At 48.7% G+C, this 24,155-nt stretch overlaps 8 protein-coding genes across 15 annotated transcripts in view; 7 read left to right on the top strand and 1 right to left on the bottom strand.

The window, feature by feature from the left end:
* Positions 1 to 18,191, top strand: LOC117578598 (zinc finger protein 383). Its single transcript, XM_034264187.1, has 4 exons — positions 1 to 537; positions 595 to 948; positions 1,006 to 1,941; positions 18,181 to 18,191. Exons 1-4 carry the CDS (start codon positions 55 to 57, stop codon positions 18,181 to 18,183), a joined length of 1,776 nt encoding a protein of 591 aa, XP_034120078.1. The 5' UTR covers positions 1 to 54; the 3' UTR covers positions 18,184 to 18,191.
* LOC117578597 lies at positions 2,093 to 4,318 on the top strand. The gene is made up of 4 exons (XM_034264186.1): positions 2,093 to 2,530; positions 2,589 to 2,840; positions 2,899 to 3,264; positions 3,333 to 4,318. The coding sequence occupies exons 1-4, from the start codon at positions 2,195 to 2,197 to the stop codon at positions 4,179 to 4,181; spliced, it is 1,803 nt and encodes a 600-aa protein (XP_034120077.1). The 5' UTR covers positions 2,093 to 2,194; the 3' UTR covers positions 4,182 to 4,318.
* Positions 4,365 to 6,330, top strand: LOC117578599 (myoneurin). Its single transcript, XM_034264189.1, has 3 exons — positions 4,365 to 4,798; positions 4,866 to 5,228; positions 5,288 to 6,330. Exons 1-3 carry the CDS (start codon positions 4,421 to 4,423, stop codon positions 6,305 to 6,307), a joined length of 1,761 nt encoding a protein of 586 aa, XP_034120080.1. The 5' UTR covers positions 4,365 to 4,420; the 3' UTR covers positions 6,308 to 6,330.
* LOC117578601 (elongation factor Tu) lies at positions 6,401 to 8,119 on the top strand. The gene is made up of 3 exons (XM_034264191.1): positions 6,401 to 6,867; positions 6,929 to 7,694; positions 7,768 to 8,119. The coding sequence occupies exons 1-3, from the start codon at positions 6,460 to 6,462 to the stop codon at positions 7,965 to 7,967; spliced, it is 1,374 nt and encodes a 457-aa protein (XP_034120082.1). The 5' UTR covers positions 6,401 to 6,459; the 3' UTR covers positions 7,968 to 8,119.
* LOC117578591 (unconventional myosin-Va) lies at positions 8,346 to 16,760 on the bottom strand. 6 transcript variants are annotated; one of them, XM_034264178.1, is made up of 19 exons: positions 16,260 to 16,461; positions 16,061 to 16,191; positions 14,748 to 15,561; positions 14,445 to 14,683; positions 13,897 to 14,385; positions 13,716 to 13,809; positions 13,433 to 13,659; positions 13,261 to 13,284; positions 12,858 to 12,971; positions 11,906 to 12,792; positions 11,313 to 11,842; positions 11,116 to 11,251; positions 10,873 to 10,970; positions 10,607 to 10,787; positions 10,018 to 10,530; positions 9,824 to 9,955; positions 9,229 to 9,757; positions 8,949 to 9,173; positions 8,346 to 8,894 (listed from the first exon to the last, which is right to left on the bottom strand). In XM_034264178.1, exons 2-19 carry the CDS (start codon positions 16,088 to 16,090, stop codon positions 8,751 to 8,753), a joined length of 5,406 nt encoding a protein of 1,801 aa, XP_034120069.1. In that variant the 5' UTR covers positions 16,091 to 16,191; positions 16,260 to 16,461; the 3' UTR covers positions 8,346 to 8,750. The 6 variants fall into 6 exon arrangements, with proteins under 6 accessions (XP_034120069.1, XP_034120065.1, XP_034120068.1 ...); XM_034264174.1 differs by lacking the exons at positions 16,061 to 16,191; positions 16,260 to 16,461 and adding an exon at positions 16,671 to 16,760; XM_034264177.1 differs by having other exon boundaries at positions 16,061 to 16,461.
* On the top strand, positions 16,765 to 19,905 carry LOC117578594 (DNA replication licensing factor MCM4). Its single transcript, XM_034264183.1, has 7 exons — positions 16,765 to 16,900; positions 16,965 to 17,275; positions 17,340 to 18,262; positions 18,334 to 18,705; positions 18,767 to 19,133; positions 19,198 to 19,650; positions 19,708 to 19,905. Exons 1-7 carry the CDS (start codon positions 16,822 to 16,824, stop codon positions 19,801 to 19,803), a joined length of 2,601 nt encoding a protein of 866 aa, XP_034120074.1. The 5' UTR covers positions 16,765 to 16,821; the 3' UTR covers positions 19,804 to 19,905.
* A 190-nt stretch (positions 19,906 to 20,095) lies between these two features.
* LOC117578600 (mesoderm induction early response protein 1) overlaps positions 20,096 to 24,155 on the top strand; it is a 24,482-nt gene continuing 20,422 nt past the window's right edge. Inside the window, exons 1-3 of one of the 2 annotated variants that reach the window (XR_004573387.1) lie at positions 20,096 to 21,025; positions 21,097 to 21,674; positions 21,734 to 22,309. Coding sequence is in view for 1 of the 2 variants with exons in the window: in XM_034264190.1 (XP_034120081.1) it covers positions 20,263 to 21,025; positions 21,097 to 21,674; positions 21,734 to 22,150 (1,758 nt within the window). In the remaining variant the exon portion in view is untranslated. Of the gene's footprint in view, positions 21,026 to 21,096; positions 21,675 to 21,733; positions 22,629 to 24,155 lie in introns of those variants that run through there. The other variant, XM_034264190.1, reaches the window with a different exon arrangement.
* The window catches only part of LOC117578606, a 2,800-nt gene continuing 1,876 nt past the window's right edge, over positions 23,232 to 24,155 (top strand). The window contains exon 1 of one of the 2 annotated variants that reach the window (XM_034264198.1): positions 23,232 to 23,859. In XM_034264198.1, coding sequence (XP_034120089.1) covers positions 23,617 to 23,859 — 243 coding nt within the window. In that variant the 5' untranslated portion in view covers positions 23,232 to 23,616. The remainder of the gene's footprint in view (positions 23,860 to 24,155) is intronic. The other variant, XM_034264197.1, reaches the window with a different exon arrangement.

Below are 24,155 nucleotides of genomic sequence, written 5' to 3'. Positions count from 1 at the left end.
GCAGCAGCTGATCGGGATGTAAACAATTGACTTGACTTGTTTGATTTTGGCAAAATGGAAACTTGTGGGCTTATCTATGTGAGCAGAGACTACAAAACGTTTCTGATGAGATGCTCGTACTGCCCCACAGACGTTGAGGTGGACAAGTGGCAGGAATTTGTGGTGCACTATCGCAATATGCACAGCGCCTTGCAAGTGGTTGAGGACCACACTGGCATGGATGTGGACGCCAGTTCTAGCTTAAAAGCGGAGTTTCTGGATGAAGATTACCACGAGAACGAAACTTACAAGGAGGAAAATGATAACGAAGACGAAATAGAGCAAACCACGCATCCGGAAGATGGGCTGCAACAGGGAAATGCAGTGGAAAAAGTTGAATTGGAAATCGAGGCTGTCACTTCGCGGACAATCTCTTCCGTTGACGATTCGGATTCGGAGGCAAGTCAATCCGAGTTTGTGGAAACGGACTTAGATGCTGAATCGAATAAGTCTGCAGAAAACGAGGATGCATCTGCACTGGCTACGCCCATATACAAGGTACACTGATAATTGATATTGATACTGACGTATTCCTAACAAACCTGGGTAATTCAGTTTCACCCATCGTTCTTTCGCCGGGACCCTCGAACATTGAAGTTCATTGAGCTGTACAAGGAACATCCGTGCCTCTGGAACCCGGGAAATGTCCGCTTCAAGGACCCCAGTGCATGCAAGGAGGCCTATCGGAAGATGATTAGTGATTTGGAGGCAAAGGTGGCCATGTTTCTGAATGAAATCTCGCTAAGAGCGGCCATAAGAAAGATGCATCTGCAATACAACACCGTGCACAAGCGAGTGCTATGTGGCACCCAGAAGGCCAAGTCTGTTGCCTTCAGCCATTACACCATCTGCAGCTTTCTGCAAGACTGTGAGGTACAGAGAGACTCGTACAAAAACGAAAAAATACAGGCAAGAATTCGTCTTAACATAAGTCTGCAAGTGCTGATCGCATTTATTTGTTTACAGCTGGACTTCACCCAGAAGAATAAACTAACTACAGAGCTGATAGAGCTATACGCAAATTTTCCGCAACTCTATGATCAGAATCACAGCGAGTTCTGCAGCATGAATTCTCGAAAGCAGGCTTATGAGAGTTTGGCTGTCGAAATCTCAGTGTCGAATGTGGATATTAACAGCGATGACATCTATCGTGCCATCCAAAACCTTCGACAATGGTACTACAAGAGCATGAAACTTGCCATCAACAATGGCAATGAGGCAGAGCAGTTTTATTTGAAACTCTGTGGGTTCTTGCCTCCGAAAATGTTCAAGCAGAGGCTTGTGTGTGAGATTTGCCATGCAGTCACCTCATCCGATCACGTGCTGCAGTCGCACATATTCAAGGCACACAACATTGGCGAGCTGCCATTTAAGTGCACAGTCTGCCATCGGAGCTTCGTTGGACGGGGCGAACTGGCCAACCATATGCAGCGGGTTCACATTGGCAAGACGCACCAGTGCGTCCATTGCGAGAGGAGTTTTGCCGTCAAGTCGGACTTACAATTGCACATTCGTACGCATACTGGCCACAAGCCCTTCGTTTGCGAGCTCTGCGGCAAGGCATTTCGACTGAAGTCGCAGATGAATTTGCATGTCACCGCAATCCACACGAAATTAAGAGCCTTCAAGTGTACGATGTGTCCCAAGGATTTTGTGAAAAAAGTCGACTTGTCAGATCATATCAAGGGCCATTTGAACATCCGAGACAAAATATGCACAACATGCGGAAAAGGATTTACGAGCTGCCACTCGCTAATCCGCCATCGCCAAATACACTCCGAGGTCAAGAAATTTGTGTGCAAACTTTGCGATGCACGATTTTCGCAATTTGTTGGCCTGAACTCCCACATGAAGCGCACCCATAATATTGTTCGCAACAATTCACAAAAGGCAACAGAAATCGTGAAGACTGAAATTAGCTAAAAAGAATTTAAAATGTAATCAATAAGTAAACGGCCGATATTTAATTTGAACTCAGTAATGTAATCCATCCATTCGATAGGCAATATCGATATCTGACGAGAGCACTTGCACGTTTTTCAGCACTAGGTTAAATGACAATTGCATCAAAAAGTGGCTTCGTAAATATTACAAACGCGGTGCGCTTGAATAGAAACTCATTGGCTTATTCAGAATTCATTTGATAGTCGCCATAATGGAGGTATGCGGAAGCGTTTTGGTGTGCAACAACTATGAGCAGTTCCGCTTGAAATGCATATACTGCACAATTGAAAGCGACCTAAAAGATTGGGAGCAGTTCACGTTTCATGTGAGAAATGCCCACTACTTTGAGGAGGAGGATGATGAAAACATTGAGAAATGTTGGAACGAGCAGGACACACCTATTGAGGAGATGGACTCCACAATCCAATACGAAGTCCCTCAAGTTTTAGACGAAGCGGAACCCATTGAAGAAGGGGAAGACCAGAGTAACTTGCCATTTTGCATACTCGAAGACGAGGACTGGACCAACGACGAGACGAATGAGAATGTATGTTAGTCCCTCATAAGGTGATTCGAATCACTTAAACTTCTTCGAACATTTGCAGAATATACAATACGAGGAGGATAATGTCTATGAAAATAACAACACAGAAGTCACATATCAGGAAATGGAATCGTCAGAAATGGCGCAGGCCTCATGCAACGCAAATGTGTACGAAGGTTTCTCTAGCAATTGTTCTCAGCAGGCTGCACCGTTTGATGATCTAGATAACTTCTCGTATGATGAACACGAAGAAGAGTGGCCAAAAAGATTCGGACGTCCTCCCAAAAGAGCGCGTCCCGGACAAGTTTATAAAGTAGGATGTACAATGTACCGTTCTTTGACCTCACACTAACACTTGTTCATACTTGCAGTTGAAGGTTACGTTTATTCGACGCAATCCACGCGTGCTACACCTAATAGAAGCTTACAGGGAGCATCCCTGCCTATGGAATCCCTCGGACGAGCAATACGAAAATGAGGAGGCCCGATCGGAGGCGTACCACCTGATGATACTGCGACTGGACGAGAAAGCCAATGTGCTCTTTACCGAAGAAGAGTTGATGAAAACCATCCAGCAGCTGCACAGCCAATACACACTTGCAGCCCAAATGTCTGGCGAAAATAAACTCATTGGCCTGGCGGCCCGATACTTTGCAAAATGTGATTTCCTCCGTTCCACACCCTGTACAACCCTATCCGACGACGACGGGGAGGAAGTTCAACTGGATACAATTAAGGTGAGTACGGTATTACAAGAAGTGTAATATGTCGTCGTGACTGATCCAAATTTTATGTTTCGCTTCAGCTCAACTTCAAAGTGGAGAACGAGGTAACCAGCGCTTTTATAGAAACATATGCAAATTATCCCGTGCTCTACAATACCACGCACCCTCATTTTGATTCGGTGGAGGAACGCACAAGAGCCTACATAAGGTTGGCCAAAGAATTTAGACCTGTTGTTCTGGCCAACGATACGGATGTTTATATTGCGGTCCAAAAACTGCGGAAGTGGGCATACGAAGCCATGAGGCGAATGAAAGCGAAGGAACTGATTAAAGCCTGCAGCCCACAGGAGCTTCAGTACCTGCAAATGTGCAGCTTTCTGCCCGTCAAACCGGACGGTCACATATGGTACTGTGAAAACTGCGGGAAGCGATTCCACGGGGACTACAACCTCCGGACACACATGTTCAAACAGCATAACATCGGTGAACCGCCATACCTCTGCTCCCAGTGTCCCAGACGCTTCGAAAGGCAACACGACATGGAGAAACACATATTGAGAGCGCACAGTGAGCGTAAATTTCAATGCAAATTTTGCGATAAGTTCTTTCCCGTTGAGTGCGATCTAAAGGTGCATCTAAAGGTCCACACCGGCGAGCGCCCATATGTGTGTGAGATGTGTGGAAAGGGGTTCCGGTTGAAGCTGCTGCTGGATCACCACGTGAATGGTGTCCACCTGAATATACGTCCTTTCAAGTGCAGTATGTGCGAGAAAAGTTTCCGAAAGAAATTTGAACTCATGAATCACCTCAAAGGACATTTAAATATTCGTGATAAGAAATGCGACAAATGCGACGCTACATTTTATGACCATTCATCGCTATCCCGACATCGCAGATTTAACCATAGAAATAAATTCGAAGAGACCTAGTCTTGTGTATTTAAACATTTTAAAGGGTTGCACAAAACTGCCGAATGGGTTTCCTTGTTGTTATGTTAATGTTAATTTATTCAAAATAAGTAACTATATTTGTGAGTATCGACGTACAATAAATACAACACAACAAATATCGAGAATTTTTTTTCCGTTTCCCAGCACTGCTTGACCAGTGTTGCAGCTGTTTCACTATGCTGGTTTACTGTTTTGTTGTTTGATGTGATTTAATTATAATGATTTGTGGAAACATTCTGGCACGGAGCAACTATGAACATTTCGTATTGAGTTGCGGGCTGAGCAATGACTGCGAAGTGCAAATGGACATTGAGAGGTGGAAGGAGTTCGTCCTACACATTAAGCGGCATAGAGAAGAAGATCAAGGGAGTGATAGCGACTTCGATGCCAGTGCAAGCAGCGACAATTTCCTAACAGAGAAAAACTCTGGCCTGTCTGACGTGAAGGATGCCGAAGATTGTTTGGCCGAGGGCATGATTGTGGATCTCCCCTTATCATCCGATGAGGAAGATGCCGATGAAGAAGACTGCCCTACAGTCCCGGTCGCATGCGAATTGGAAGGAGGGCAGACAACAGACTTCTCGCCCATAGTAAAAGTAAGCACCATCTGTCATATTTGCAGTACAAAACATTGATCCATGTCTTCATTTGGTTTATTTTCAGTTTAATCCAACCTTCTACCGCCGCAGTCCGCGAATTACTCAATTCATCGAACTCTATAAAGAACATCCGTGCCTGTGGGATCCTTCAGATGCGTCCTATAAAAACAAAGATAAGCGCACTGATGCATACGAGTCATTGATGGAGAATTTGAAAACGTCTGTCAACATTCATCTGACCATCTATAGGCTGAAGAAGTCCATAGCCAGCCTGCACTCTCAATACGCAGCAATAACGCGGCAAAAAAAGATCCAAAAACTGACCAAGGTCCCGCTGTACTATCATGCAAAGTACAACTTTCTCGCGAAGCGAGGAATTGTTGAGGAAGGTGACAGCGATGATGATGGCGGCGATGGCAAAATAAAGGTAGGCTTTATTACACAGAATATGTAGAACACAATTTTAAACAAGTTTCCTTTTTGCAGCTCACGTTTACAGAGGAAAATCTGCTGACGAGTCTGTTTATTAAACTATATTCCAAATTTCCCCATCTGTACGATCCGGCGAACAAGAACTTCTCGAACCTAAGTGAGCGCAAAAATGCTTACATAGAAATGACTGATGTTCTCTCCTCAGAAGTTCCACTGGGAGTGATCACCCACTACGACGTCTACGACAGTATTCTAAGTCTACGCCAGTGGTACGCTCGAAAAATGAAGACTCTCACTGAGGTTCAGACGGTCGGCCTGTCGACGGCTGAGAAAGAGTATATTGACAGGTGTCAGAGCTTTATGCCGACGAAGACGTTCCGCCAGAAATTACAATGCACACTTTGCCAGAAAAGTTTCAGCACTGACCATGCGCTGCAGGCACATCAGTTCAAAGATCACAAGCTGGGCGAAGGTGGCTGGTTTAAATGCCCATTGTGTGAACTGAACTTCGAGCGGCGGTGCCATCTGCAGCAGCATAACCAACGTGTTCACATGAGCAAAACGTTCACCTGCCACATTTGTAGTCGAAGCTTCGCCTTTGGCAGCCAACTGGCCACGCACAAGCGCTCGCATGATGAAAAACATGTGGCCAAGCCGTACATCTGCGAATTCTGTGGAAAATCGTTTAGACAGAAGATTCAGCTGAGCACCCATGTAACCGCCGTGCACACCAAAATTCGTGCATTCAAGTGCACAATGTGCCCCAAAGACTTTTTTACTAAGCGCGATCTCAAGGATCACGTTAAGGCGCATTTAAATATACGCGACAAGGTGTGCGATGTCTGCCAGAAAGCCTTCACAAACGCCAACGCCCTGGTCAAACATCGGCACGTACACCGGGAGAAGACCCTCCAGTGCACCCTCTGCAGCACCCGTTTTTCCGAGCGGGTTAGCTTGGGTGTTCACATGAGGCGAACCCATAAGATTATTAAAAACACTTTGAAAGTTGCTGAGACTACCAACGACGCCCTTCTTAGAAGCACATTCCCACAATCTCGCGAGATTTCAGATTAATAAAATACATTTTTAAATTGCAATTTGCTGGAATTTATTGAAACGGTCCGTCCCCATGGTAATTGTACAACACTGCATGAGCAGCTGTTTTCTGTTTTGATTGAGCAGACAGGTTACGTCGATTCCGCGTCTTGACTGTGCTGAGCTGAGAGATGAGAGGATTTCTTCCGAAGTTGTGGCACCATTTGGATGCTGTTTTTTGGCCGACAGTATCCAAGAAACATGTTGTCAGAAGAATCAACAGCAGCTGGGGCTGGAGAAACAGCCGCCACTTGGCCACTAGTGGCGGGCAGAACCCGGCAACTAAATTACGTGAGAGACCGCACTGTAATGTGGGAACTATTGGTCACGTAGATCATGGGAAAACGACGCTCACTGCTGCCATTACCAAAATCCAATCCAATAAAGGATTAGCTGAATACTTATCCTACGACCAGATCGACCGGGCCCCAGAAGAAAAAGCACGCGGCATAACCATAAACGCGTGCCACATCGGCTACGCCACCACGGAGCGTACCTATGCCCACACCGATTGTCCGGGCCATGCGGATTACATAAAGGTGAACTGACCCTACTCGGATAACTAACTTGCTGCTAACTCTCCTTCTCTATGGCATGCAGAACATGATCTCAGGAGCTTCCCAAATGGATGGTGCAATCCTGGTTGTGGCAGCGACAGACGGACAAATGCCCCAAACACGCGAACATTTGCTGCTGGCCAAGCAAGTGGGCATACACCGCATTGTGGTGTTTATCAACAAGGCCGATCTAGTAGATCAGGAAGTATTGGAGCTGGTGGAGATCGAGATGCGCGAGATGTTGAGTGACTTTGGCTTTGATGGCGTCAACAGCCCAGTCATTTGTGGCTCGGCCCTTTTGGCGCTCCGCGACGATCAATCGGAGTTTGGAGTACCTTCTATTGAGAAGCTGTTGCAGCATTGTGACTCCTATATACCAACACCACAGCGGGATATGAAGGCTCCATTCATCCTGCCAATTGACAATGCATTTACTGTTCCAGGCCGTGGCACAGTGGTGGTGGGAACTATCAAGCGGGGCACCATTCTACGCAACGCTGAGGCAGATCTGTTGGGCTTCAATCAGAACCTGAAGACGAGCGTCAGTGACATACAGATCTTCCGCAAGAGCGTGCCTCAGGCCCTCGCAGGCGAAAATGTCGGTGCCCTTCTGCGAGGCATTAAAATATCCGCCGTGGAGCGCGGCATGCTTCTCTGTGCATCGGGCTCCGAGGATGTGTCCAACCACTTCGAGGGCTCCATGTACTTGCTGTCGCGTGCCGAGGGTGGCCGCTTCAAGCCGATGCTTTCGAAGTACATTCAGCAACTGTTCAGTATGACGTGGAATGTCCCAGCGCGCATTGACATGGGTAAGGAGGATTGAAGCCTTAACATTCTTATCTTGAGATGTTGACAATTGCCAATTAATAACGAATCTTGCAGTGCCCAACGAGGCCATGCTGATGCCGGGCGAGCACGGACAGGTTCGCATTACGCTGCTGCGCAAAATGGTCATGACAACGGGTCAGCCATTCACCATTCGGGAGAACGGAGCAACTGTTGCCACAGGCATGATAACTCAGCGAATGGACCCCCTGGATCTGCCAAAGAACAAGTTGTCAAAGGCAGTTGTCCCTTGCTGAGGGGTATCCTCCTTCCTCCATCAGTTTTGTACACATTTATATATTGTATTTTATTGTACACGCGCATCTGTTAAGTTGATATACATATGTTCTTGTATTTATGTGTATAAGTAGGGTAAATCTTACTATATTAAATATGTAGGTCAAAGAAATGCCAACGTATTTTTAATCTGCTTCGGATCAATCAGATCCGCAATGGCGACAGTTGAGAAACACATAATTAGAAACTACACAGGAAACGAGATGTACTCTCATAAATAAAAATAGTAAAGAAAAGTATCGATGTTCATCATGAGTCTTATCCTAACATATGTGGTCTGCATTGCGGGCCACACTTTAAGGCATCGCTTGAGTAAATTCATGCTGTAGTCTACACATACATATCATATTTATTGTAAGGTACAAGGCTGTAGCAAGGACTGCTCTTTATGGTTGGAGGGAGTCTGACTCCCGGCACTTATTGCATTTCACAATTGCATTTCGATCGGTTCCGAACCTCTCGATCACTTTCACTACAAACAACTTGTATAATAATAACCTAAACCTTGCAATCTTCGGTGGATGCCAGGGCACATTGGAATGGACTTGGGTCACGTGTTGGACATTTTAAGCTAATCAGGAACTAAATGGGGGTTCGTTTCGGCAAACTTCTAAGCATTTCATATTCTAATGCATTGGCTAAGAACATTGTTAATATCTATAATTTAAATATATTATAATACACTAAAAGAAAATGCTCCTTTGTCAGTTTAAATGGCAATCAGCAGTCAGATCTGGAGACACCTATATTTTCTCCAGAAATTCATCCAGATTTAGATGCGACGGCAGCTCGATATCCTCCAGCTTGATGTCACTGTACCTGAAAACCACCTTGAAGGGCTGAATGAATTTCTGGTCCATGGTGAACTCATCGCTGTTGCTCTTTTGCTGTAAGTAATAAACGATTGATGAAATGCTCAAAGGAGCCGTTAATGTTCATACCGTTTGTCGGGCATTCAGCTCCTTGGTGAGTTTCTCCAGAAACACGTTGGTAATCTCATTCTCATAGTCATCCAGCTTGTACGACTTCATTACCTTTAGGACCTGCGCTGTACTCAGCGACGTGCATAGATCGCAGATCGTTTGCACATCTTGTTCGCTCTTGCGGGACTGCAGCAACTGGGAAACCTGGTTCAGCGGCGACAGCGGTGCCAGCACTTCGTTTGACTGAAAGAGCAAAGCGTTAGTTGGGGAATGCTCGATACAAGTCAACTATTCTCACCATTTTCTTGCTGTGCACCCAGTCCTCAATGCAGCCAATATTGTAGCGTATTACCATGCCCGTCTCCCACATGCAGATGTCGCCACGCAACATCAGGCAGTTGAGGGCCACGGCACACACAAAGTACAGCAACTGTTGGAATATCTGCTCCGAATAGCAATTGTCTAGGCCAAAGTGCTGGAATTGCTTGTAGAAGTGCTCCAGCTGGCCAATCAGCTGCTTCCAGGCTGGTCCTCCACCGTGCTCCGGCGAGGATACCGCACCGATCGAAGTCGTTCGACCGCGCATCCCGTGAGGCTGCCGGCCTCGCTGAATCTCATCGTTCTTCAAAATGGCGGGAACTATTTTGGGATCCAACAGTCCTTGGATCTGCATTATTAAGGCTTGGTACAGATTCACGATCAGGTCAAGTATGACTCGACGGTATTCAAAGAGATTGAAGTTCTTTAGCTGCTGCTGATTTTGCTTCTCAGTATTTAGCTTCACATACTCCTCCACGTCTCCGTATTGCTTGAGCAGATTAAGCAGCCTGTGGGAATGGGAAGCGCGGTAAGTTATTTCGGGCAAACCAATTGAAGGTTTTTTTGTGGCTTACGTGATGGAGTTAACCAGCCAAATGACACGGTTCTCAATGGGATGCGGAGTGCGGTGCATTTTCTTGATTTGAATCACGAATTTGCTTAGCAGCTCGCGCACATCGTCATCGGCATTGGTTAGATCAGTGTACCTTGATCGTAAAAGTAGATAATATTATAATAAATATTAAATGGGCAGACTCTTGGATCTCACCGGATGCACATGAATATAAGGTACGCCGGAAATCCAGGTAAAAGTCCAACCACTGTTCGCGGCGTCATGGTGCTGAGAAGACGCTGCAGTATCTTGTCCAGGTCGTTGCTGTGGAACTTCATCAGGCCTTGCGGATTTTGAGACTTTTGTTTGGTTACATTTGCCCCCACGTCGTTGCTGAGGCCGCTGCCCTTGCTGCGACTCATTTCCTCCTCCAACTTGTGCTCCAGCTGGCCACCGTTCTGGCGGTAGGCCTGGAGCTTGGCGTTGGCAAGCTTCAACTCTTCTTGCACTAGCAGGAACTGGGCGACAGCCTTCTGCAATTCGCGGCGTAGGTAACGATCGTTCTGCTTGAGCGTGTCCACACTGGCGTCCTCAGACGCATCGATGCTCTCGAAAATAACCTTCTGCAGCTCATCCTGCTCGTTGTGCAGTCGCTCGATCTCCTGCGTCATCTCCACAAGCTTGCTGTTGTGCTCTTCCGTAATGGCCTTCAACTCGTCCTCCAGTTGTCTGCCGATGGAGATGAAAACGGAAAATGAAAGCTGTTCTGTCTATAGATTCTACTGCGAGGAGACAGGAGACTCACCGATTGACCAGTTTCTGGGACTGGAAGGCTTCCAGAAGTTCGTTGACATCGCTGCCACGAAGATGCATGCTCTCCGGCTCAAAGGATCGCAGTGCCTGGTTCTGTTGCAGCAGGACCGCCTTCAGCTGGATGCACTCATCGCGGCGTCTACGAACCTCTTCCTGTAGGGCGGCATGTTGGGCTGCAATGGCAATAAGGGGGCACAGGGGGACGACACGAATTAGTAAGGTAGCTGCGTGGAGCGCCCGGCATGCGAAGGCTGTTACCATTGAGCTCGTTGATCTCAACACCATGTTTAATGCTCGTTCGCAGCTGGTCGTGCTCGCTGCGCAATTTCTCGTTCTCTACCTCCAACTCGGAGACGCTATGGTGTGTGGTGTGGTAAGCAGTGTGTGGCATGCAATAATACATAAATGTAGTTGTCGTTGTAACATGGCAACGTCGATCGATCCAACGATCGCTCTTGAGCAGTAATTTGCGGAGGCTTTCAATGGCTTTTACACACTTACCGGAACGAGTCCTCCGTGGGCTTGTAGCGACTTGCCAGCTTTATGTATTGATCTTGCAGGACCTTGTGCTTCGATTTCTCCTCCTCCAAGATGGAGCGCAGCTTCACCACCAAACTGGTACAGTCCACAAAGGTATCTGCAAGAAATGAAAGTCCATCAGTTTTACCCATTTTATCTGGGGTACGACCATCACGTACGGCTCTTGCTGTGCAGATCTGAGCTCCGATTAATGTCCAGCGTGTTCTTGGCTGAGGCATAGCCAACGTCCTCCTCGTTCTGGCTGGAGGCGTTGCTCGCGGACCGATTACGCTGGCTGTACACGCCGTTCTGCTGAAAGCGACTCAGCTCCTCCTTCAGCTGGTAGTTCTCGTTCTCGATCACCTCCTTGTCCTTGATGGCTCGCTGATAGGCCTCGTTCAGTTCGTCGTTGTCGATCTCGGCCAGCATGCGCACGTTCTGGTCGCGCTGTGTGGCCTCCGCATTCTTGGCCATCTCGATCATTTGGTCCACTTGATTGCGCAGCTCCTCGTTGGCCAGGCAGTAGCTCTGCTTCTGGGTAAGCCACTCCTCCTGCGCGTGCCCGTTCTCCTGAAGCAGTTGCATTTTTTCGTCCCGCTCTGCCTCCAGCTGCTTGTTTAATGCCGCAATCAGCATATCTTTGTCCATGCAGGCAGCCTTCACGTTCTTGAACTCCCCCTCCAAGTTCTTCTTCATCTCCAGCTTCATTCTGCAATAGAAAAATGTGTTAGGAAGATAATTCAGGAGGATTCACCCACTGACCGCTACTAACTTTAGGACGCTGATCTCGCTGGTTTTGTGTTTCAGATTGCTGTTGTCCCGATTGAGCTCATCGATGCGCTGCTGCATGGAAATGATTTTGTTCTCGAGGCCCATATACTTGTTCTCCATATGCGATATGGTCTTGGCCTCGGCCTTCATGCGCTTGAACTTACGACGAGCCAAAAAGCGACGAACCGCCGCCTGGCAGATGATGATGTTGCGCCGCTTGTGGTGGTAGGCGCGTCGCGCCAGCACGCCACGAACGAAGCGCTGGATCTGCACGGCTCGATAGTTGTCTCGCAGGGCGTAAAACTTTCTGCGTGCCAGCATACCGCGGGCGTAGGTCTGTATACCAGCAATGGAGTGCCGCAGGCGCAGATAGCGACGCCGGCACAGCCATCCTTTGGCATATTTCGAGAGTATAAGGGCGGCTCGAGCCTCGCGCATCTTCTGGACGCGCTCGCGGGCCATGTAGCCCCGTGCATACCGCTGTATACCGCGGATCACCATCTGCAGCCTGAGGTAGCGTCGGCGATAGATGAAACGCCGCACCACCGACTGCACAATCGTGATGTACTTCTTGCGTAGATTGGCACGCACCTGCTCGAGGAAGGCAACCTGTCCGGCGCGGAAGAATATCTGAGTGTTGCCAAACCGACTCTTGTCCTCGTCCTCGATCCACTTGTACACAATGTTGCGGCACGACTGATTCAGGTCGTTCTTGTCTATCTTCGAGCGATGCGCCAACAGTTGGTAGCGCATATAGAAGTCCGGATAGAGCCAGCGCGAGGGGAAGCCGGCGGCCGAGATGCGGACCGTTTCCAGCACACCGCAGGCCCTTAGCTGCTGCACGATCTTGGCTGTCTCCCACTTGAAGGCAATCTTCTCATCATTGGGCTAACACAGAGAAATATTGGAGTATTATTAGCAAGTCTTAAGACACTACTTTGAATTGAATTCACCTTGATGCAGCGCACGTAATGGGGTGTGGTGGCATGCAGCGTTGATATAAGCGAGGCCAGACTCTCCTGGAACTGTGAGCCAACAGTTTTCCTATGTTGCTTGGATGGCACCACCTAATAAAAGAAAACTGCATCAATATGGATGGAATTGAAAGGAGAAACACACACAAAAAGTACTCCCTCTAAGGGATGTGCTGGCTAAAAACTGAAATTTAGCGATTCAATTTCAAAGCGACGAAATAGTCTTCCGTGTGCATTTAATTCAATAAATTGGAATTCATTGCTGGGACTCAAATAAAAATCGCCAAAAACCCGGGTTAATCATGCGCGAATCAAATGGGTTTCTTGGGTTAGTCATTTGCGGGGTGAACATAAATACAAAAAAACTTTTGGTAGCACTAACTCTTCGACGGGTCTCATTGAGCTCCTGTTGGACGTTCCAGGGACGTCGGTGGTGAACGACAAGCGTATGGAAAATACGAATTAGCAATAGTCAAAGAGGGATTATCACTATGGACGTTTACAAAGCATCACAAATGGCAGCACCCATGAGCTGATGCTGGGCACAAACCTACCTGCTTTCGGCCAGCGCTAATTACGACACGACCGCCCAATGTGGACGTCGTGTTGGCATCGACTCCGAGGGTGTCGATGTCCTCCAGAGCCATGACCTGCTTCACCAGCGACATGCTGGACATGGCCATTACGGATGTGAGTTCCTTGGAGACAGTGTCGCGGTTCTTCTCCAGGAATCCGTTCACGTCATACTCCACAGTATCCGAAAAGTGTTTGATGAAGAAGCCTTTAAATTTGGAATGGGAATGTGATTGGGGATTATGGAATTACGAGAACACTCACTTGTGCTGCCAAAACGAGGTTTCTCAAAGTGTGGAAACTTGCTGCACTTGCCGATTAGTTTTCCGGCCCAACTCTCGTCGGAACCCTTGGGCATCTGAGGAAGATTCATTCATACATTGTAAATTTCAATTTAAAAGCAGTTAAGTATGATAAATGCATAACCTGTGGGGGTAAATCTTACCCTACATTCCTCGTCGAGAAGATCGAGTACACCCAGACGGGACTCGATCAAATCGATGCATGGCTGGTTGTCGTAGAAGTCGATCATGGTCCAGGTAATACCCTCCTTGAGGTACTCCTCCTGTTCGAGCTTGAAGACGTGCTGGTTGAACTGCTGCTGGAGCTTCTCGTTTGCATAGTTTATGCAAAACTGTTCAAACGAGTTCACCTCAAACGTTTCAAAGCCGTAGATATCGAGCACGCCAATGAAGCTGCACTGCTTGCTACCGTTGTTGAGGCTCTTGTTCAGCACACCGCCGATATACTGAAACAGTTTGGCGTATATGTGCTTGGCCAACGCATCGCGCGCCGCCTGCCCGGCCTCAACGCTGTTCGGTATCAGCACATGTTCATTGACCGACTCTATCTGACGCATTACGAGCCAGCGGCGGAGATCTTCCGTCTTCACACGCAGCAGATCCCCAGTAATCTGCAGATGAATATCGTTGTGCTGCGCAAAAAGATGTCAGATGTAAGATGCTTCTCAAGTTAAGCTAAGTACCCGCTTACGGATATTTCACAGGAGTCAGTGTCTTCCTCTTCGCTGCCCTCGGTGTATTTCTTGGCGACTTCAATGTTTCCCAGATGCAGAATTCCAGCCAGTATCTTTACAATCTCAGCTATCTGCTGGAATGAGAAGCCCAGCACTGTCATGGCCTGTGCAGTCTCGTTGAACTGATCGGCATCCGAGACCCGTTCGATGTCCGGGGCCCCACCCATGTTCAGGAACTGAAACTTGTCCTGGTGGTCTGTGGGAGGAGGGTGAAATCCTCAATCAGATTAGTCTGTCATAAGTGAGATCACTCCACTTACCCAGCAACAGTTCAGGGTACTTGGCCCGCGCCGCACAAAGCTGATAGAAGATGTGATAGTTGCGCTCCCCCTGCGCCTGGTACACCACGCGCGACTTCTCCAGTAGATAGGTGTGAACGGTGGCGCCCTGCAGGTACATCACACCCATCTGGTTCTTGAAGAGCAGCTTGGTGAACTTGCCAAAGCGCGAGCTGTTGTCGTTCCGCGTGGTCTTCGCATTGCCAAAGGCCTCCATGATCGGCGAAGATGCCAGCACCTTGCGCTCGACCTGCGTCTCGGATTCGGAGCCGCCAACGGCGGCAAAGTAGCGCATGGCGTACTTGGCGGACACCGTCTTGCCTGCCCCCGACTCGCCGCTCACAATGATGCTCAGGTTGCAGTTCTCCCGCTCCAGCTTAGTGTAGGCCTCCTCGGCCAGGGCGAATATGTGCGGCTCCAGATCTCCCATGGACTGACCGCGATACGCTCGGATTATACTGGGCCCATACAGGGGCATCTCCGCGTACGGATTGATGGCCACCAGTATGATGCCGCAGTAGGTGTAGATAATCTGGCGCTCGCAGAAGCGAACGCGCAGATTGTACAACACCCCGGGCTCATGCAGGTACGAGAGGGTTGTGAGATCATTTTGGCCAACTAGAATGGCCGGATTGCGCAGCGGGGGCAGGTTGCTTCCATCGGGCTTTAGCTTGAACTCCTTGAGGCTGCCCGATTCAGTGCAGATCTTCAGAAAGCCCGCTCCCTTGCGGTAGTTCTCCTCCAAGGTGGCACTCTCCCACACCTTTTCCGCATGGGTCACCCAGATCTTGGCCCCCTGCATAAAGAGAATGGAGTGAACGTCATTAAGCATGATCGTCATAAACCGGTTTTCTCCTGGTTTCATCCTCATCCGCTGCGTCATCTGTGTACCTGTGCCAGCACGCACAGAGCTCTGTTTGTGTGCACTTATCGACGCTTATCAGAGACTCGACTGATAAGACTGGTGATTCATTCCCAAATAGTTATATTTGGTGCAGTCACTGACTGGGTGACATCAATACCCATCACCTGTCACGGAAAGGGCTAATAGAGCAAGAACACACTGCTTGTAGAATGAAGAAATGTGAAAAACGAAAATGGCGCAAACACACGAGAGAACACACAGACACACACACGCTGGCAAAGCAGAATTCACGTTATGTATGCATTTTTATTAGCCCCCCATTCTTAGCACTATTGGCGTCCTAAGCCGATACCGACACCGACAACGACACCGCCGCAATTTGCCAACAATGCACTTGTAGGGCATCAATATAATGTGCGGAATGGAATACCTTTGCATATAGCATCTCCTCGCTCGACATGGTTCCGTTACGTTCTCCTCTGCACTAATCACAAATCCACAGCACTGGCTTCGTTGTGCATAAAAACCCGTTAGCTTTATCAGGCTGAAGCTGCCAATGCGCTGGATTTTTCTGATACGATGTACGTTCCTTGTGATTCCAATTGGATTCCCTTCCACTTCAAACAAACACTTTGTGTGCACACGATGTTCAGATGACCATGTTTCGGTTCGCCTTTTCTTTTAGGTATCTTAATTTTACAGCCGAAACTTAATTTTTAAATTTAGTGTAGTAAATTAACTACATTGGTAATTCAACGATAACGAAAATAAATAAGAAAAGCAAATATAACTTGCCACCCGTCTACTTGGCTGACAATCAATGTGTTGTTGCTGTTGTTGTTGTTGTACTAAGGGCAGTGTTGCCAAAGGGCCCGCGGCTCTCAATTACATTCACGAAAGTGCTTCATTTTTCTTGATGCACATTTAAAAATGCAATATTTAATTAAATTCGTTGTATTTTGTTAAATTATGATTTAATTATATAGGACGAACACGAATGTGGCGCGAACAGGAATTTACAAACGTTGCCCAGCACTTACCAGAATGTAATTTCCAGCACTGAGAACATCTGCCAATTTTTCCCGCGCTTTAGTCTGGAAGAACCAGCGAGGCATAGCACAAAAAAAATATTAAAACAAACTTCAGTTTCGGTTATTAAACAACAGAAAAGGAAAATCAACTTATTCTGAAATGTCAAGCCCCACTCGATCGCCCAGTGTTGGATCTGCTACCCCAAAGCACGGAGCGGGAGTCCGCACACCAACAAGAGGTAAATAGAGCAGCTGCCCAGCCAGCCGACTATTCCATAAATTCCATACTCCCGTCAAATGTAGGAATTGCCACGCAGGATGTGGAGACACCAATGCGAATGGGTCCTGGTCGTGCAGCCAGGCCATCGGACAACATCAGTTTGCCCCCCACATCGCCGGGAAATATTAGCCTGCCTGCAACGAGTCCCGCGCGCGGTCTCGGGGCCAACATGAGTGAGATTGATCTGAGCTCACCCCTGAACTACGGCACGCCCAGCTCCATGGGATCCATTCGCACGCCACGGTCGGGCATTCGCGGCACTCCGCTACGTGCGCGTCCCGACATCCGGACAGACAAGCGAATTCGCCAAGTGGCCATTGGTGGCGGCTCTGGAGTGAGTAGCTCATGTCAGGAGGTGACATTTCTGAACATCTTCTGAAACTATACTTCTGTTGCAGTTGGAACCAATACCCGAAAAGGGCTCAGAGACCACTGATCCCGTTTCGGAGTCTTCGCAAGCTCCCCAGCTTGTGGTCTGGGGCACCAATGTGGTTGTGAGCCAGTGCAAGTCGAAGTTCAAGTCGTTCATCATGCGCTTCATCGATCCGACCGCCGAGCAGGATGAAATCTCAGAGAACATAGACGTCAATCAACCGCTGTATCTGCAAAAGCTCGAGGAGATTCACACACTGGAGGAGCCGTATCTCAATCTGAACAGTGCCCATCTGAAGACCTTTGATCAGGACTTGTACCGCCAGCTGATCTGCTATCCGCAGGAGGTGATTCCCGGCTTCGACATGGCCATTAACGAGATGTTCTTCGAACTGTACCCGGCCGCCCTACTGGAGCACCAGATACAGGTGCGCCCCTTCAATGCCGACAAGACGCGCAACATGCGATCCCTCAATCCCGAGGACATGGATCAACTGATCAGCATTTGCGGCATGGTCATCCGCTCCTCGAACATCATACCAGAGATGCGGGAAGCCTTCTTCAGCTGCAACATCTGCTCCTTCAGCACCACAGTCGAGGTGGATCGTGGTCGCATTTCGCAGCCAACGTTGTGCACCAACTGCAACACCAATCACTGCTTTCGTCTCATCCACAATCGGTCCGAGTTTACGGACAAACAGCTCATCAAGCTGCAGGAATCGCCCGACGACATGGCTGCTGGCCAGACGCCCCACAATGTCCTTCTCTATGCCCACAACGATCTCGTCGACAAGGTCCAGCCCGGCGATCGTGTCACGGTTACTGGCATCTATCGGGCCACCCCCCTCAGGGGCAATGGCCAGCAAGTGAAGAGCGTCTACAAGACCCACGTCGATGTTGTTCACTTCCGTAAAGTGGACAATAAGCGTCTGTACGAGGAGGAGGAAGGGTACGCTGCGTGATCTTGTCTTCCCAAAGCACAAGCTGACACATTTGTGTGTAATTATTTATCCATTGCAGGAAAGATCACATTTTCCCTCCAGAGCGCGTTGAGTTGCTGCAGTTGCTGGCCAAGAAACCGGATATTTACGATCGGCTGGCCAGGGCCATTGCCCCCTCCATTTATGAGAACGACGACATCAAGAAGGGAGTCCTACTGCAGCTGTTCGGTGGCACCAAGAAGAAACACGCGACCCTGGGACGCCAGAACTTTAGGTCGGAGATCCACCTTCTGCTCTGCGGTGATCCGGGCACATCAAAGTCACAAATGCTTCAGTACGTCTACAATCTAGTGCCGCGCTCACAGTACACCTCGGGACGGGGTTCTTCTGCCGTCGGCTTGACCGCCTATGTGACCAAGGATCCAGAAACACGCCAGCTGGTGCTGCAGACGTAAATATTCTTCATACCTGGCCCCTGGCTGCGTGCTAAATAAATGTAAATGTTATTGCAGGGGCGCTCTTGTGCTGGCCGACAATGGTGTCTGTTGCATCGACGAGTTCGACAAAATGAACGACTCGACCCGCAGTGTTCTGCACGAGGTAATGGAGCAGCAGACGCTGAGCATTGCCAAGGCAGGAATCATCTGTCAGCTGAATGCACGCACCTCGATACTCGCAGCGGCGAATCCCGCCGAGTCGCAGTGGAACAAGCGCAAAAACATCATCGACAACGTACAGTTGCCACACACTTTGCTCTCGCGGTTCGATTTGATTTTCTTGGTGCTGGACCCACAGGACGAGATATTCGACAAGCGTTTGGCCAGCCATTTGGTCTCACTCTACTACGTGACCAGGCACGAGGAAGAGGATACCATGTTTGTAAGCAAAATATCTTTTCATTTTGTATTTTTGTGCTAGTTTTGAACTCTTTTCATGTCTACAGGATATGAGTGTGCTGCGCGATTACATTGCCTATGCCCGCGAACATTTGTCACCCACTTTGTCGGACGAGGCGCAGCAGCGCCTGATCCAAGCCTACGTTGACATGCGGAAGGTTGGTGCTGGTCGTGGACAGATCTCGGCCTACCCCCGCCAGCTGGAGAGCCTAATACGGCTGTCGGAAGCCCATGCCAAGGTACGGCTCAGCAATGAGGTTGAGTTGCTGGACGTCGAGGAGGCCTGGCGACTGCATCGCGAGGCCCTGAAGCAATCGGCAACGGATCCTCTGTCTGGCAAAATCGATGTAGGCATATTGACCACTGGTCTCTCTACGGCGGCCCGCAAGAAGCGTGCAGATCTAGTGGCAGCCATTAAGGAGAACTTGAAGAAGAAGGGCAAAGTTCCTACCGTTCCCTATCAAAAACTTTTCAAGGAGATAAAGGAGGGCTCCCAAATTGTAAGTGCCAAGCCACTTGTTGGTTGCTTTTGCTATAATAATTGTATTCCCTTTCAGCTAATCACACGCGAACAGTTTGAGGATGCCCTGAAGGAAGTGCAGGACGAAGGTGCCATTGTTGTAATGGGAAAAAATACAATTCGCATTTGTTAATTCTTTTTCGGTTAATGCCAATCACTAAACTCATTCATTCCCAGCATCATTACAAAATCATTTAACACTACAAATACAAATTAAAATACCTCTACAAACATACCTGCTATTTAGTACCCTGTGTTTACAGATGCGAATTGGACAAACAATATTTTGGCGCAAATTTTTCCAATCTTCGGCCGATATCTGTCTACCATCACTAATTGTGTTGGTTTCGATATGTATATATATACATATTGCGGCTATCGATTAGTCTGATGGCCACAATAACCCAACAGCTGATACGACTCTTTTTGGCGTTTTTCCTTTGGTGGATTAGTTTATCGTTCTCTCCGCTTCATTAATTTCAATCGTGTGTAACAAGCGGGACATAAGTTTGTTCAAACAGTCTAAGGTGTGTGAATATGAAAAAACTAGAGGCAGGCAATTCAACGGAAAGGTAAAATAAGCAACTTTGGAATGGAGTGTGGCAAGTCGACAGAGCATTCGTCACGTAGCGCCTCAGAGGCATCGGCGGACTCCGGGAGCCTGCTGAACAGTGATCTCGTAATGCCGGGTCGCGAGCTTACACTAACGCCCACAAAGCGGGAACGGCGAAAATCGCCAGCCACCAGCTCTGATAACACAAGTACCAGCGTTCAGGCTCCCATGTCGCCGACATCCTCGCTGGCGGACACAACGTTCGAGCCCACCATTGACATGATGGTGAATGACTTTGACGACGAGGCCACATTGAACGAGGAAGAGGCGCTGGCCAACTTGGAGGCGCTCAATCCGGACGACGAGATTGCCACGCTCAGGGAGGAGAGCGAAATGCCCATTGAGGAACTGCTGGCCAAATACAGCATGGCGCCCTCGCCGGCTGCCAGCAGCTCGAAGCGATCGAGCGGCTCAAGGCGGCGTCGAGCCACGAAGCGGCAGTACCAGGAGCTAGACACAGAAACAGCCCACGCATCCACATCCTGCGCCGTTGCAGCACAGCAGGAGAAGGTCAATGATTTCCTTGATCAGTGCCAAGACCCAGGAGTTGGCCCCTCAAAAGAGAACACATCGCCCAGCTCTCAGCGCAATAAGAGTCCCATGGAGACAGATGAACCGCAGGCTATTTTATCGCCTGATGTCACAAAGAAACCGCATCGCTCCCACTTACTGGATCTCTATCCTGATGAGTCCTTCGGGGAAAGTCCCCCAATTATCGGGCCCCTGGAGGAGCTGGAAAGTTGTAAGTTTTGGATTCGGCTAATGTCTGACTGTTGGATCGAAGATTTCATTGTTGTGTTGTATTCATTTCAGTCACACCGCTTCAGGCGCTCTTCGAAGAAGTTGAGGTCGACGATGACGACGAAGACTCGGATAACGAATCAGATGACGCGAGGAAGATTATCATGGTTGGAACGGACTACCAAGCTGACATTCCCGAGGGTCTCTCCCAGTACGGAGACATATTGCCGTACGAAAATGAGGATCTTTTAATTTGGGAGCCGAGCCAAGTCTCTGAGAGGGAAGTGGAGGAATATTTGGCAAAGATCCAAGAGACCCGAGCCTTGCCACCGCTGGAAGAGGGCGCTGAAGCTCTGGCCAGCGACGAGCAGCCCTCAGCACTTCCCGCCCCGTTAGTTCCGCAAAGAGTTCAGCAAGCGCCAAATGCTGCCAGCGACGGAGAGACGCTGGCTGTGGTAAAGGACAACGAGCAGGCCCTGCATTTACTGGTCCAGTGTGGCTATGACTTCAATGAGGCACTGCGGCGCAAGCGGTTGAATGTGCTGCCCCTGAGCGACACCATGAGCAGCTGGTCCGAGGAGGAGTGCCTCAAGTTTGAGGAGGGAATACACAAGTATGGCAAGGACTTTTATCAGATACGCCAGAATCAGGTAAAGGGCTGCTCACCGTCTCCTAGCGATTAATTAGTGGGATGGTTGGGGTCTTTCAGGTGCGCACAAGAACCATGCGCGAACTGGTCCACTTCTATTACCTTTGGAAAAAGAGCGAGCGCCGAGATCAGAGCTTTGCGCTGAACGACACCATCGATCACATGGATGTATTCCTCAACGAAGCTGGCACTACCAGTGGAATCGGTAATGGCAATGGAAACGGCAACGGGAATAGAAACGGCAGCTGTTCCCCACACAGCAGCAACGGCCACAGCAATGGGGAGCACGCACTGGATAAGGACACGACTTGCTCGTCGCGAAAGCCCTCCTCGAAGAGCTACTCCATTATGACTGGTGGCATTCCCCAACCTGCAGGTGGTGCTGCCGGGACAATTAGCAAGCGTACCACGCCCGCACCCATGACCCTGGAAGACAGAGAAGATAAGGAGGAGGAAGCCTACCAGGTGACCATTTAAGTGAAATATGTACATAAGCAGGAAGGGCAGCCGATCTAAGGAAAAACGGCAGCTAGCATAGGGGACTGGCTCCGACAGCATCCATCTATCTTTGAGCGCAGGCGCTTTCGTCTGGGTCAGGAAGGGCAGGGTAGGGGAAGGCGTAGTAGTAAGCAAAAGGTTCCATTACCATTACCACTATAAATACATGTATGTACATGTGCATGTACATAAATATGTACATATGTACGTGTAGGATACAATACATATGTATATCTAAAAATATATATTATTCCAGATTCTTAAATCGATATTTCGTAATGTTAATCATATGAATGTCTATTTGTTACAAGTCCTAATAGATTGCGAAATCCGAGTACTTATGGCTTATTAAATACGTACATATGTATCTACATATGTATGAATACAATATTTGTATTTTCGCTTAATCCTTAAGTTTCGTTGAATGTGTCAATAAATATAATCTAAATGTATGTATGTATGCATACATCTGCTTTCGGCTCGTTTTTAGATATGATTCGAGGATTAAATGTCAGAGAACAAACAAACCCAGTCGCCAATTGCCAAGTTTGCTTCACTTGCATTTTCGCTGAAAGCTAGCATGAAAAGAAGAGCCGAACCCCAAAACGTACGTACACACAAACACACCCACATGCACAGGCAGTGAGCTGTGATAGGACGGACAAACATACAAACAGACAGACAACATCCCGTCCCAGGGCCCTGGGATACCTACCGATCGTGCCAGCAAACCGAAGATGGGGCTTTCGACTCGGTATACTAGCAAGCTGGCACATTCTTGTGTGTGCGTATTCTCTCTTTTTTCCCGAACGCGCTCCGCTCCGTAGCGTGAATATTTTACGTTCACTCCATCTCCATTTCCATGCAGTCCAGCCGACCGTAGTAAAATCCAGTTTTGATAAAAATAAACAAAGCGCAACAAGTACGCTACACTCCGTTTTGTAAGCATTTAAGACAGCCCGAAAAGGACCGTTGGTCTCAATAACAGTGTCTCCCGTTGCAGGACTCTGTAGGGTCCACTGGTATCGATTTGCACTGGAGGAGGTGTGCAGTGTGTGCTTGAGGAGGTGATTGGCTTTGGCAGGGTGGGAGTTGACGGAGCAGAGCACATTGGATTCGCTACGGCCTCACATCAGTGTATACGACAGCGTAAGTTAACAACCGTAAAGCGCAGCGAGCCGCTGCGAGCTGCCATACCAGCGGAAGCTTTACATCCGGACAATATTGCTGATGCCAGTTTGCGGCAAAGCCTGTTGCTGTGCGCCCGTTCTGCCTGCGCTCTCTTCTCGGTTTTCTTTGGACTCGCCTTCGCCATTGCCAGTGCCTCGCCTGAGAGCCAAAAGGCACGGCACGTAAACTGGTTGGACCGTACCCGTATTTTTCAGTTTTCAGTGCTGTTTCTGCGCTTGAGCTGCGTGCGTCGCTACTCGACTCGTCGTCGCAGTATGGAGGCAGCTTACAACAATGCGTCATCATCTTCGGCCTCGCCGCCCGCGTTCTCCTCCTCCTTCGCCTTCACGAACACCGCCAAGTTGCCAATAGAGACGGTGAAGCGTCTCATTGCGGCAGTCTCTCGCCGCCCAATGCTTTGGTTGCGAAATAACGTCAGTGGTCAAAAGCGCAGCGACATTACGCCAATTTGGTTTGAGGTTGGCCAGGATGTGAACTTACCAGGTGAGAAAGAGAGAGAGTGAGTGAGATAGAGAGAGAGAAAGATGGAGAGCGAGCAATGAGTGTATGTACCTCGTACATGGCAATACATACATATACATACATGTGTATGAACATATGAACGAATGTGGCTTGATGTTTGGTGCTGCCCACATAGACATGCCAACTCAGTTTAATCACGATCGTCGTTGTTCCCTTCTCCCCCCCCCCCCCCCCCCCCCCCCCCCCCCCACTACACCCCCCCCCCCCCTCCCCCTTACTCCCCCGATCTTTCCGACACCTACACCCACGCTCGCAGCTCGCCCTCTCTAGT

This window comes from Drosophila guanche, unplaced genomic scaffold (genome assembly GCF_900245975.1).
Source record: "Drosophila guanche unplaced genomic scaffold, DGUA_6, whole genome shotgun sequence".
NCBI lineage: Eukaryota > Metazoa > Arthropoda > Insecta > Diptera > Drosophilidae > Drosophila > Drosophila guanche.
This window is presented reverse-complemented; position numbering and strand designations above follow the sequence as displayed.

Bases quoted from the DNA above. Each gene is read 5' to 3' on its own strand.
- LOC117578598 (XM_034264187.1), top strand. From the start codon at position 55: ATGGAAACTTGTGGGCTTATCTATGTGAGCAGAGACTACAAAACGTTT. The intron at 538-594 runs GTACACTGATAA...TGGGTAATTCAG, and splicing joins TGGCTACGCCCATATACAAG to TTTCACCCATCGTTCTTTCG. The intron at 949-1,005 runs GCAAGAATTCGT...ATTTGTTTACAG, and splicing joins ACAAAAACGAAAAAATACAG to CTGGACTTCACCCAGAAGAA.
- LOC117578597 (XM_034264186.1), top strand. From the start codon at position 2,195: ATGGAGGTATGCGGAAGCGTTTTGGTGTGCAACAACTATGAGCAGTTC. The intron at 2,841-2,898 runs GTAGGATGTACA...TCATACTTGCAG, and splicing joins GTCCCGGACAAGTTTATAAA to TTGAAGGTTACGTTTATTCG. The intron at 3,265-3,332 runs GTGAGTACGGTA...GTTTCGCTTCAG, and splicing joins TTCAACTGGATACAATTAAG to CTCAACTTCAAAGTGGAGAA.
- LOC117578599 (XM_034264189.1), top strand. From the start codon at position 4,421: ATGATTTGTGGAAACATTCTGGCACGGAGCAACTATGAACATTTCGTA. The intron at 4,799-4,865 runs GTAAGCACCATC...GTTTATTTTCAG, and splicing joins ACTTCTCGCCCATAGTAAAA to TTTAATCCAACCTTCTACCG. The intron at 5,229-5,287 runs GTAGGCTTTATT...TCCTTTTTGCAG, and splicing joins GCGGCGATGGCAAAATAAAG to CTCACGTTTACAGAGGAAAA.
- LOC117578601 (XM_034264191.1), top strand. From the start codon at position 6,460: ATGAGAGGATTTCTTCCGAAGTTGTGGCACCATTTGGATGCTGTTTTT. The intron at 6,868-6,928 runs GTGAACTGACCC...TATGGCATGCAG, and splicing joins GCCATGCGGATTACATAAAG to AACATGATCTCAGGAGCTTC. The intron at 7,695-7,767 runs GTAAGGAGGATT...CGAATCTTGCAG, and splicing joins CCCAGCGCGCATTGACATGG to TGCCCAACGAGGCCATGCTG.
- LOC117578591 (XM_034264174.1), bottom strand. From the start codon at position 16,745: ATGCCTCGCTGGTTCTTCCAGACTAAAGCGCGGGAAAAATTGGCAGAT. The intron at 14,684-14,747 runs GTAAGTGGAGTG...CTCCTCCCACAG, and splicing joins GTACCCTGAACTGTTGCTGG to ACCACCAGGACAAGTTTCAG. The intron at 11,252-11,312 runs GTACGTGATGGT...CATTTCTTGCAG, and splicing joins AGATCTGCACAGCAAGAGCC to ATACCTTTGTGGACTGTACC.
- LOC117578594 (XM_034264183.1), top strand. From the start codon at position 16,822: ATGTCAAGCCCCACTCGATCGCCCAGTGTTGGATCTGCTACCCCAAAG. The intron at 18,706-18,766 runs GTAAATATTCTT...ATGTTATTGCAG, and splicing joins CGCCAGCTGGTGCTGCAGAC to GGGCGCTCTTGTGCTGGCCG. The intron at 19,651-19,707 runs GTAAGTGCCAAG...ATTCCCTTTCAG, and splicing joins TAAAGGAGGGCTCCCAAATT to CTAATCACACGCGAACAGTT.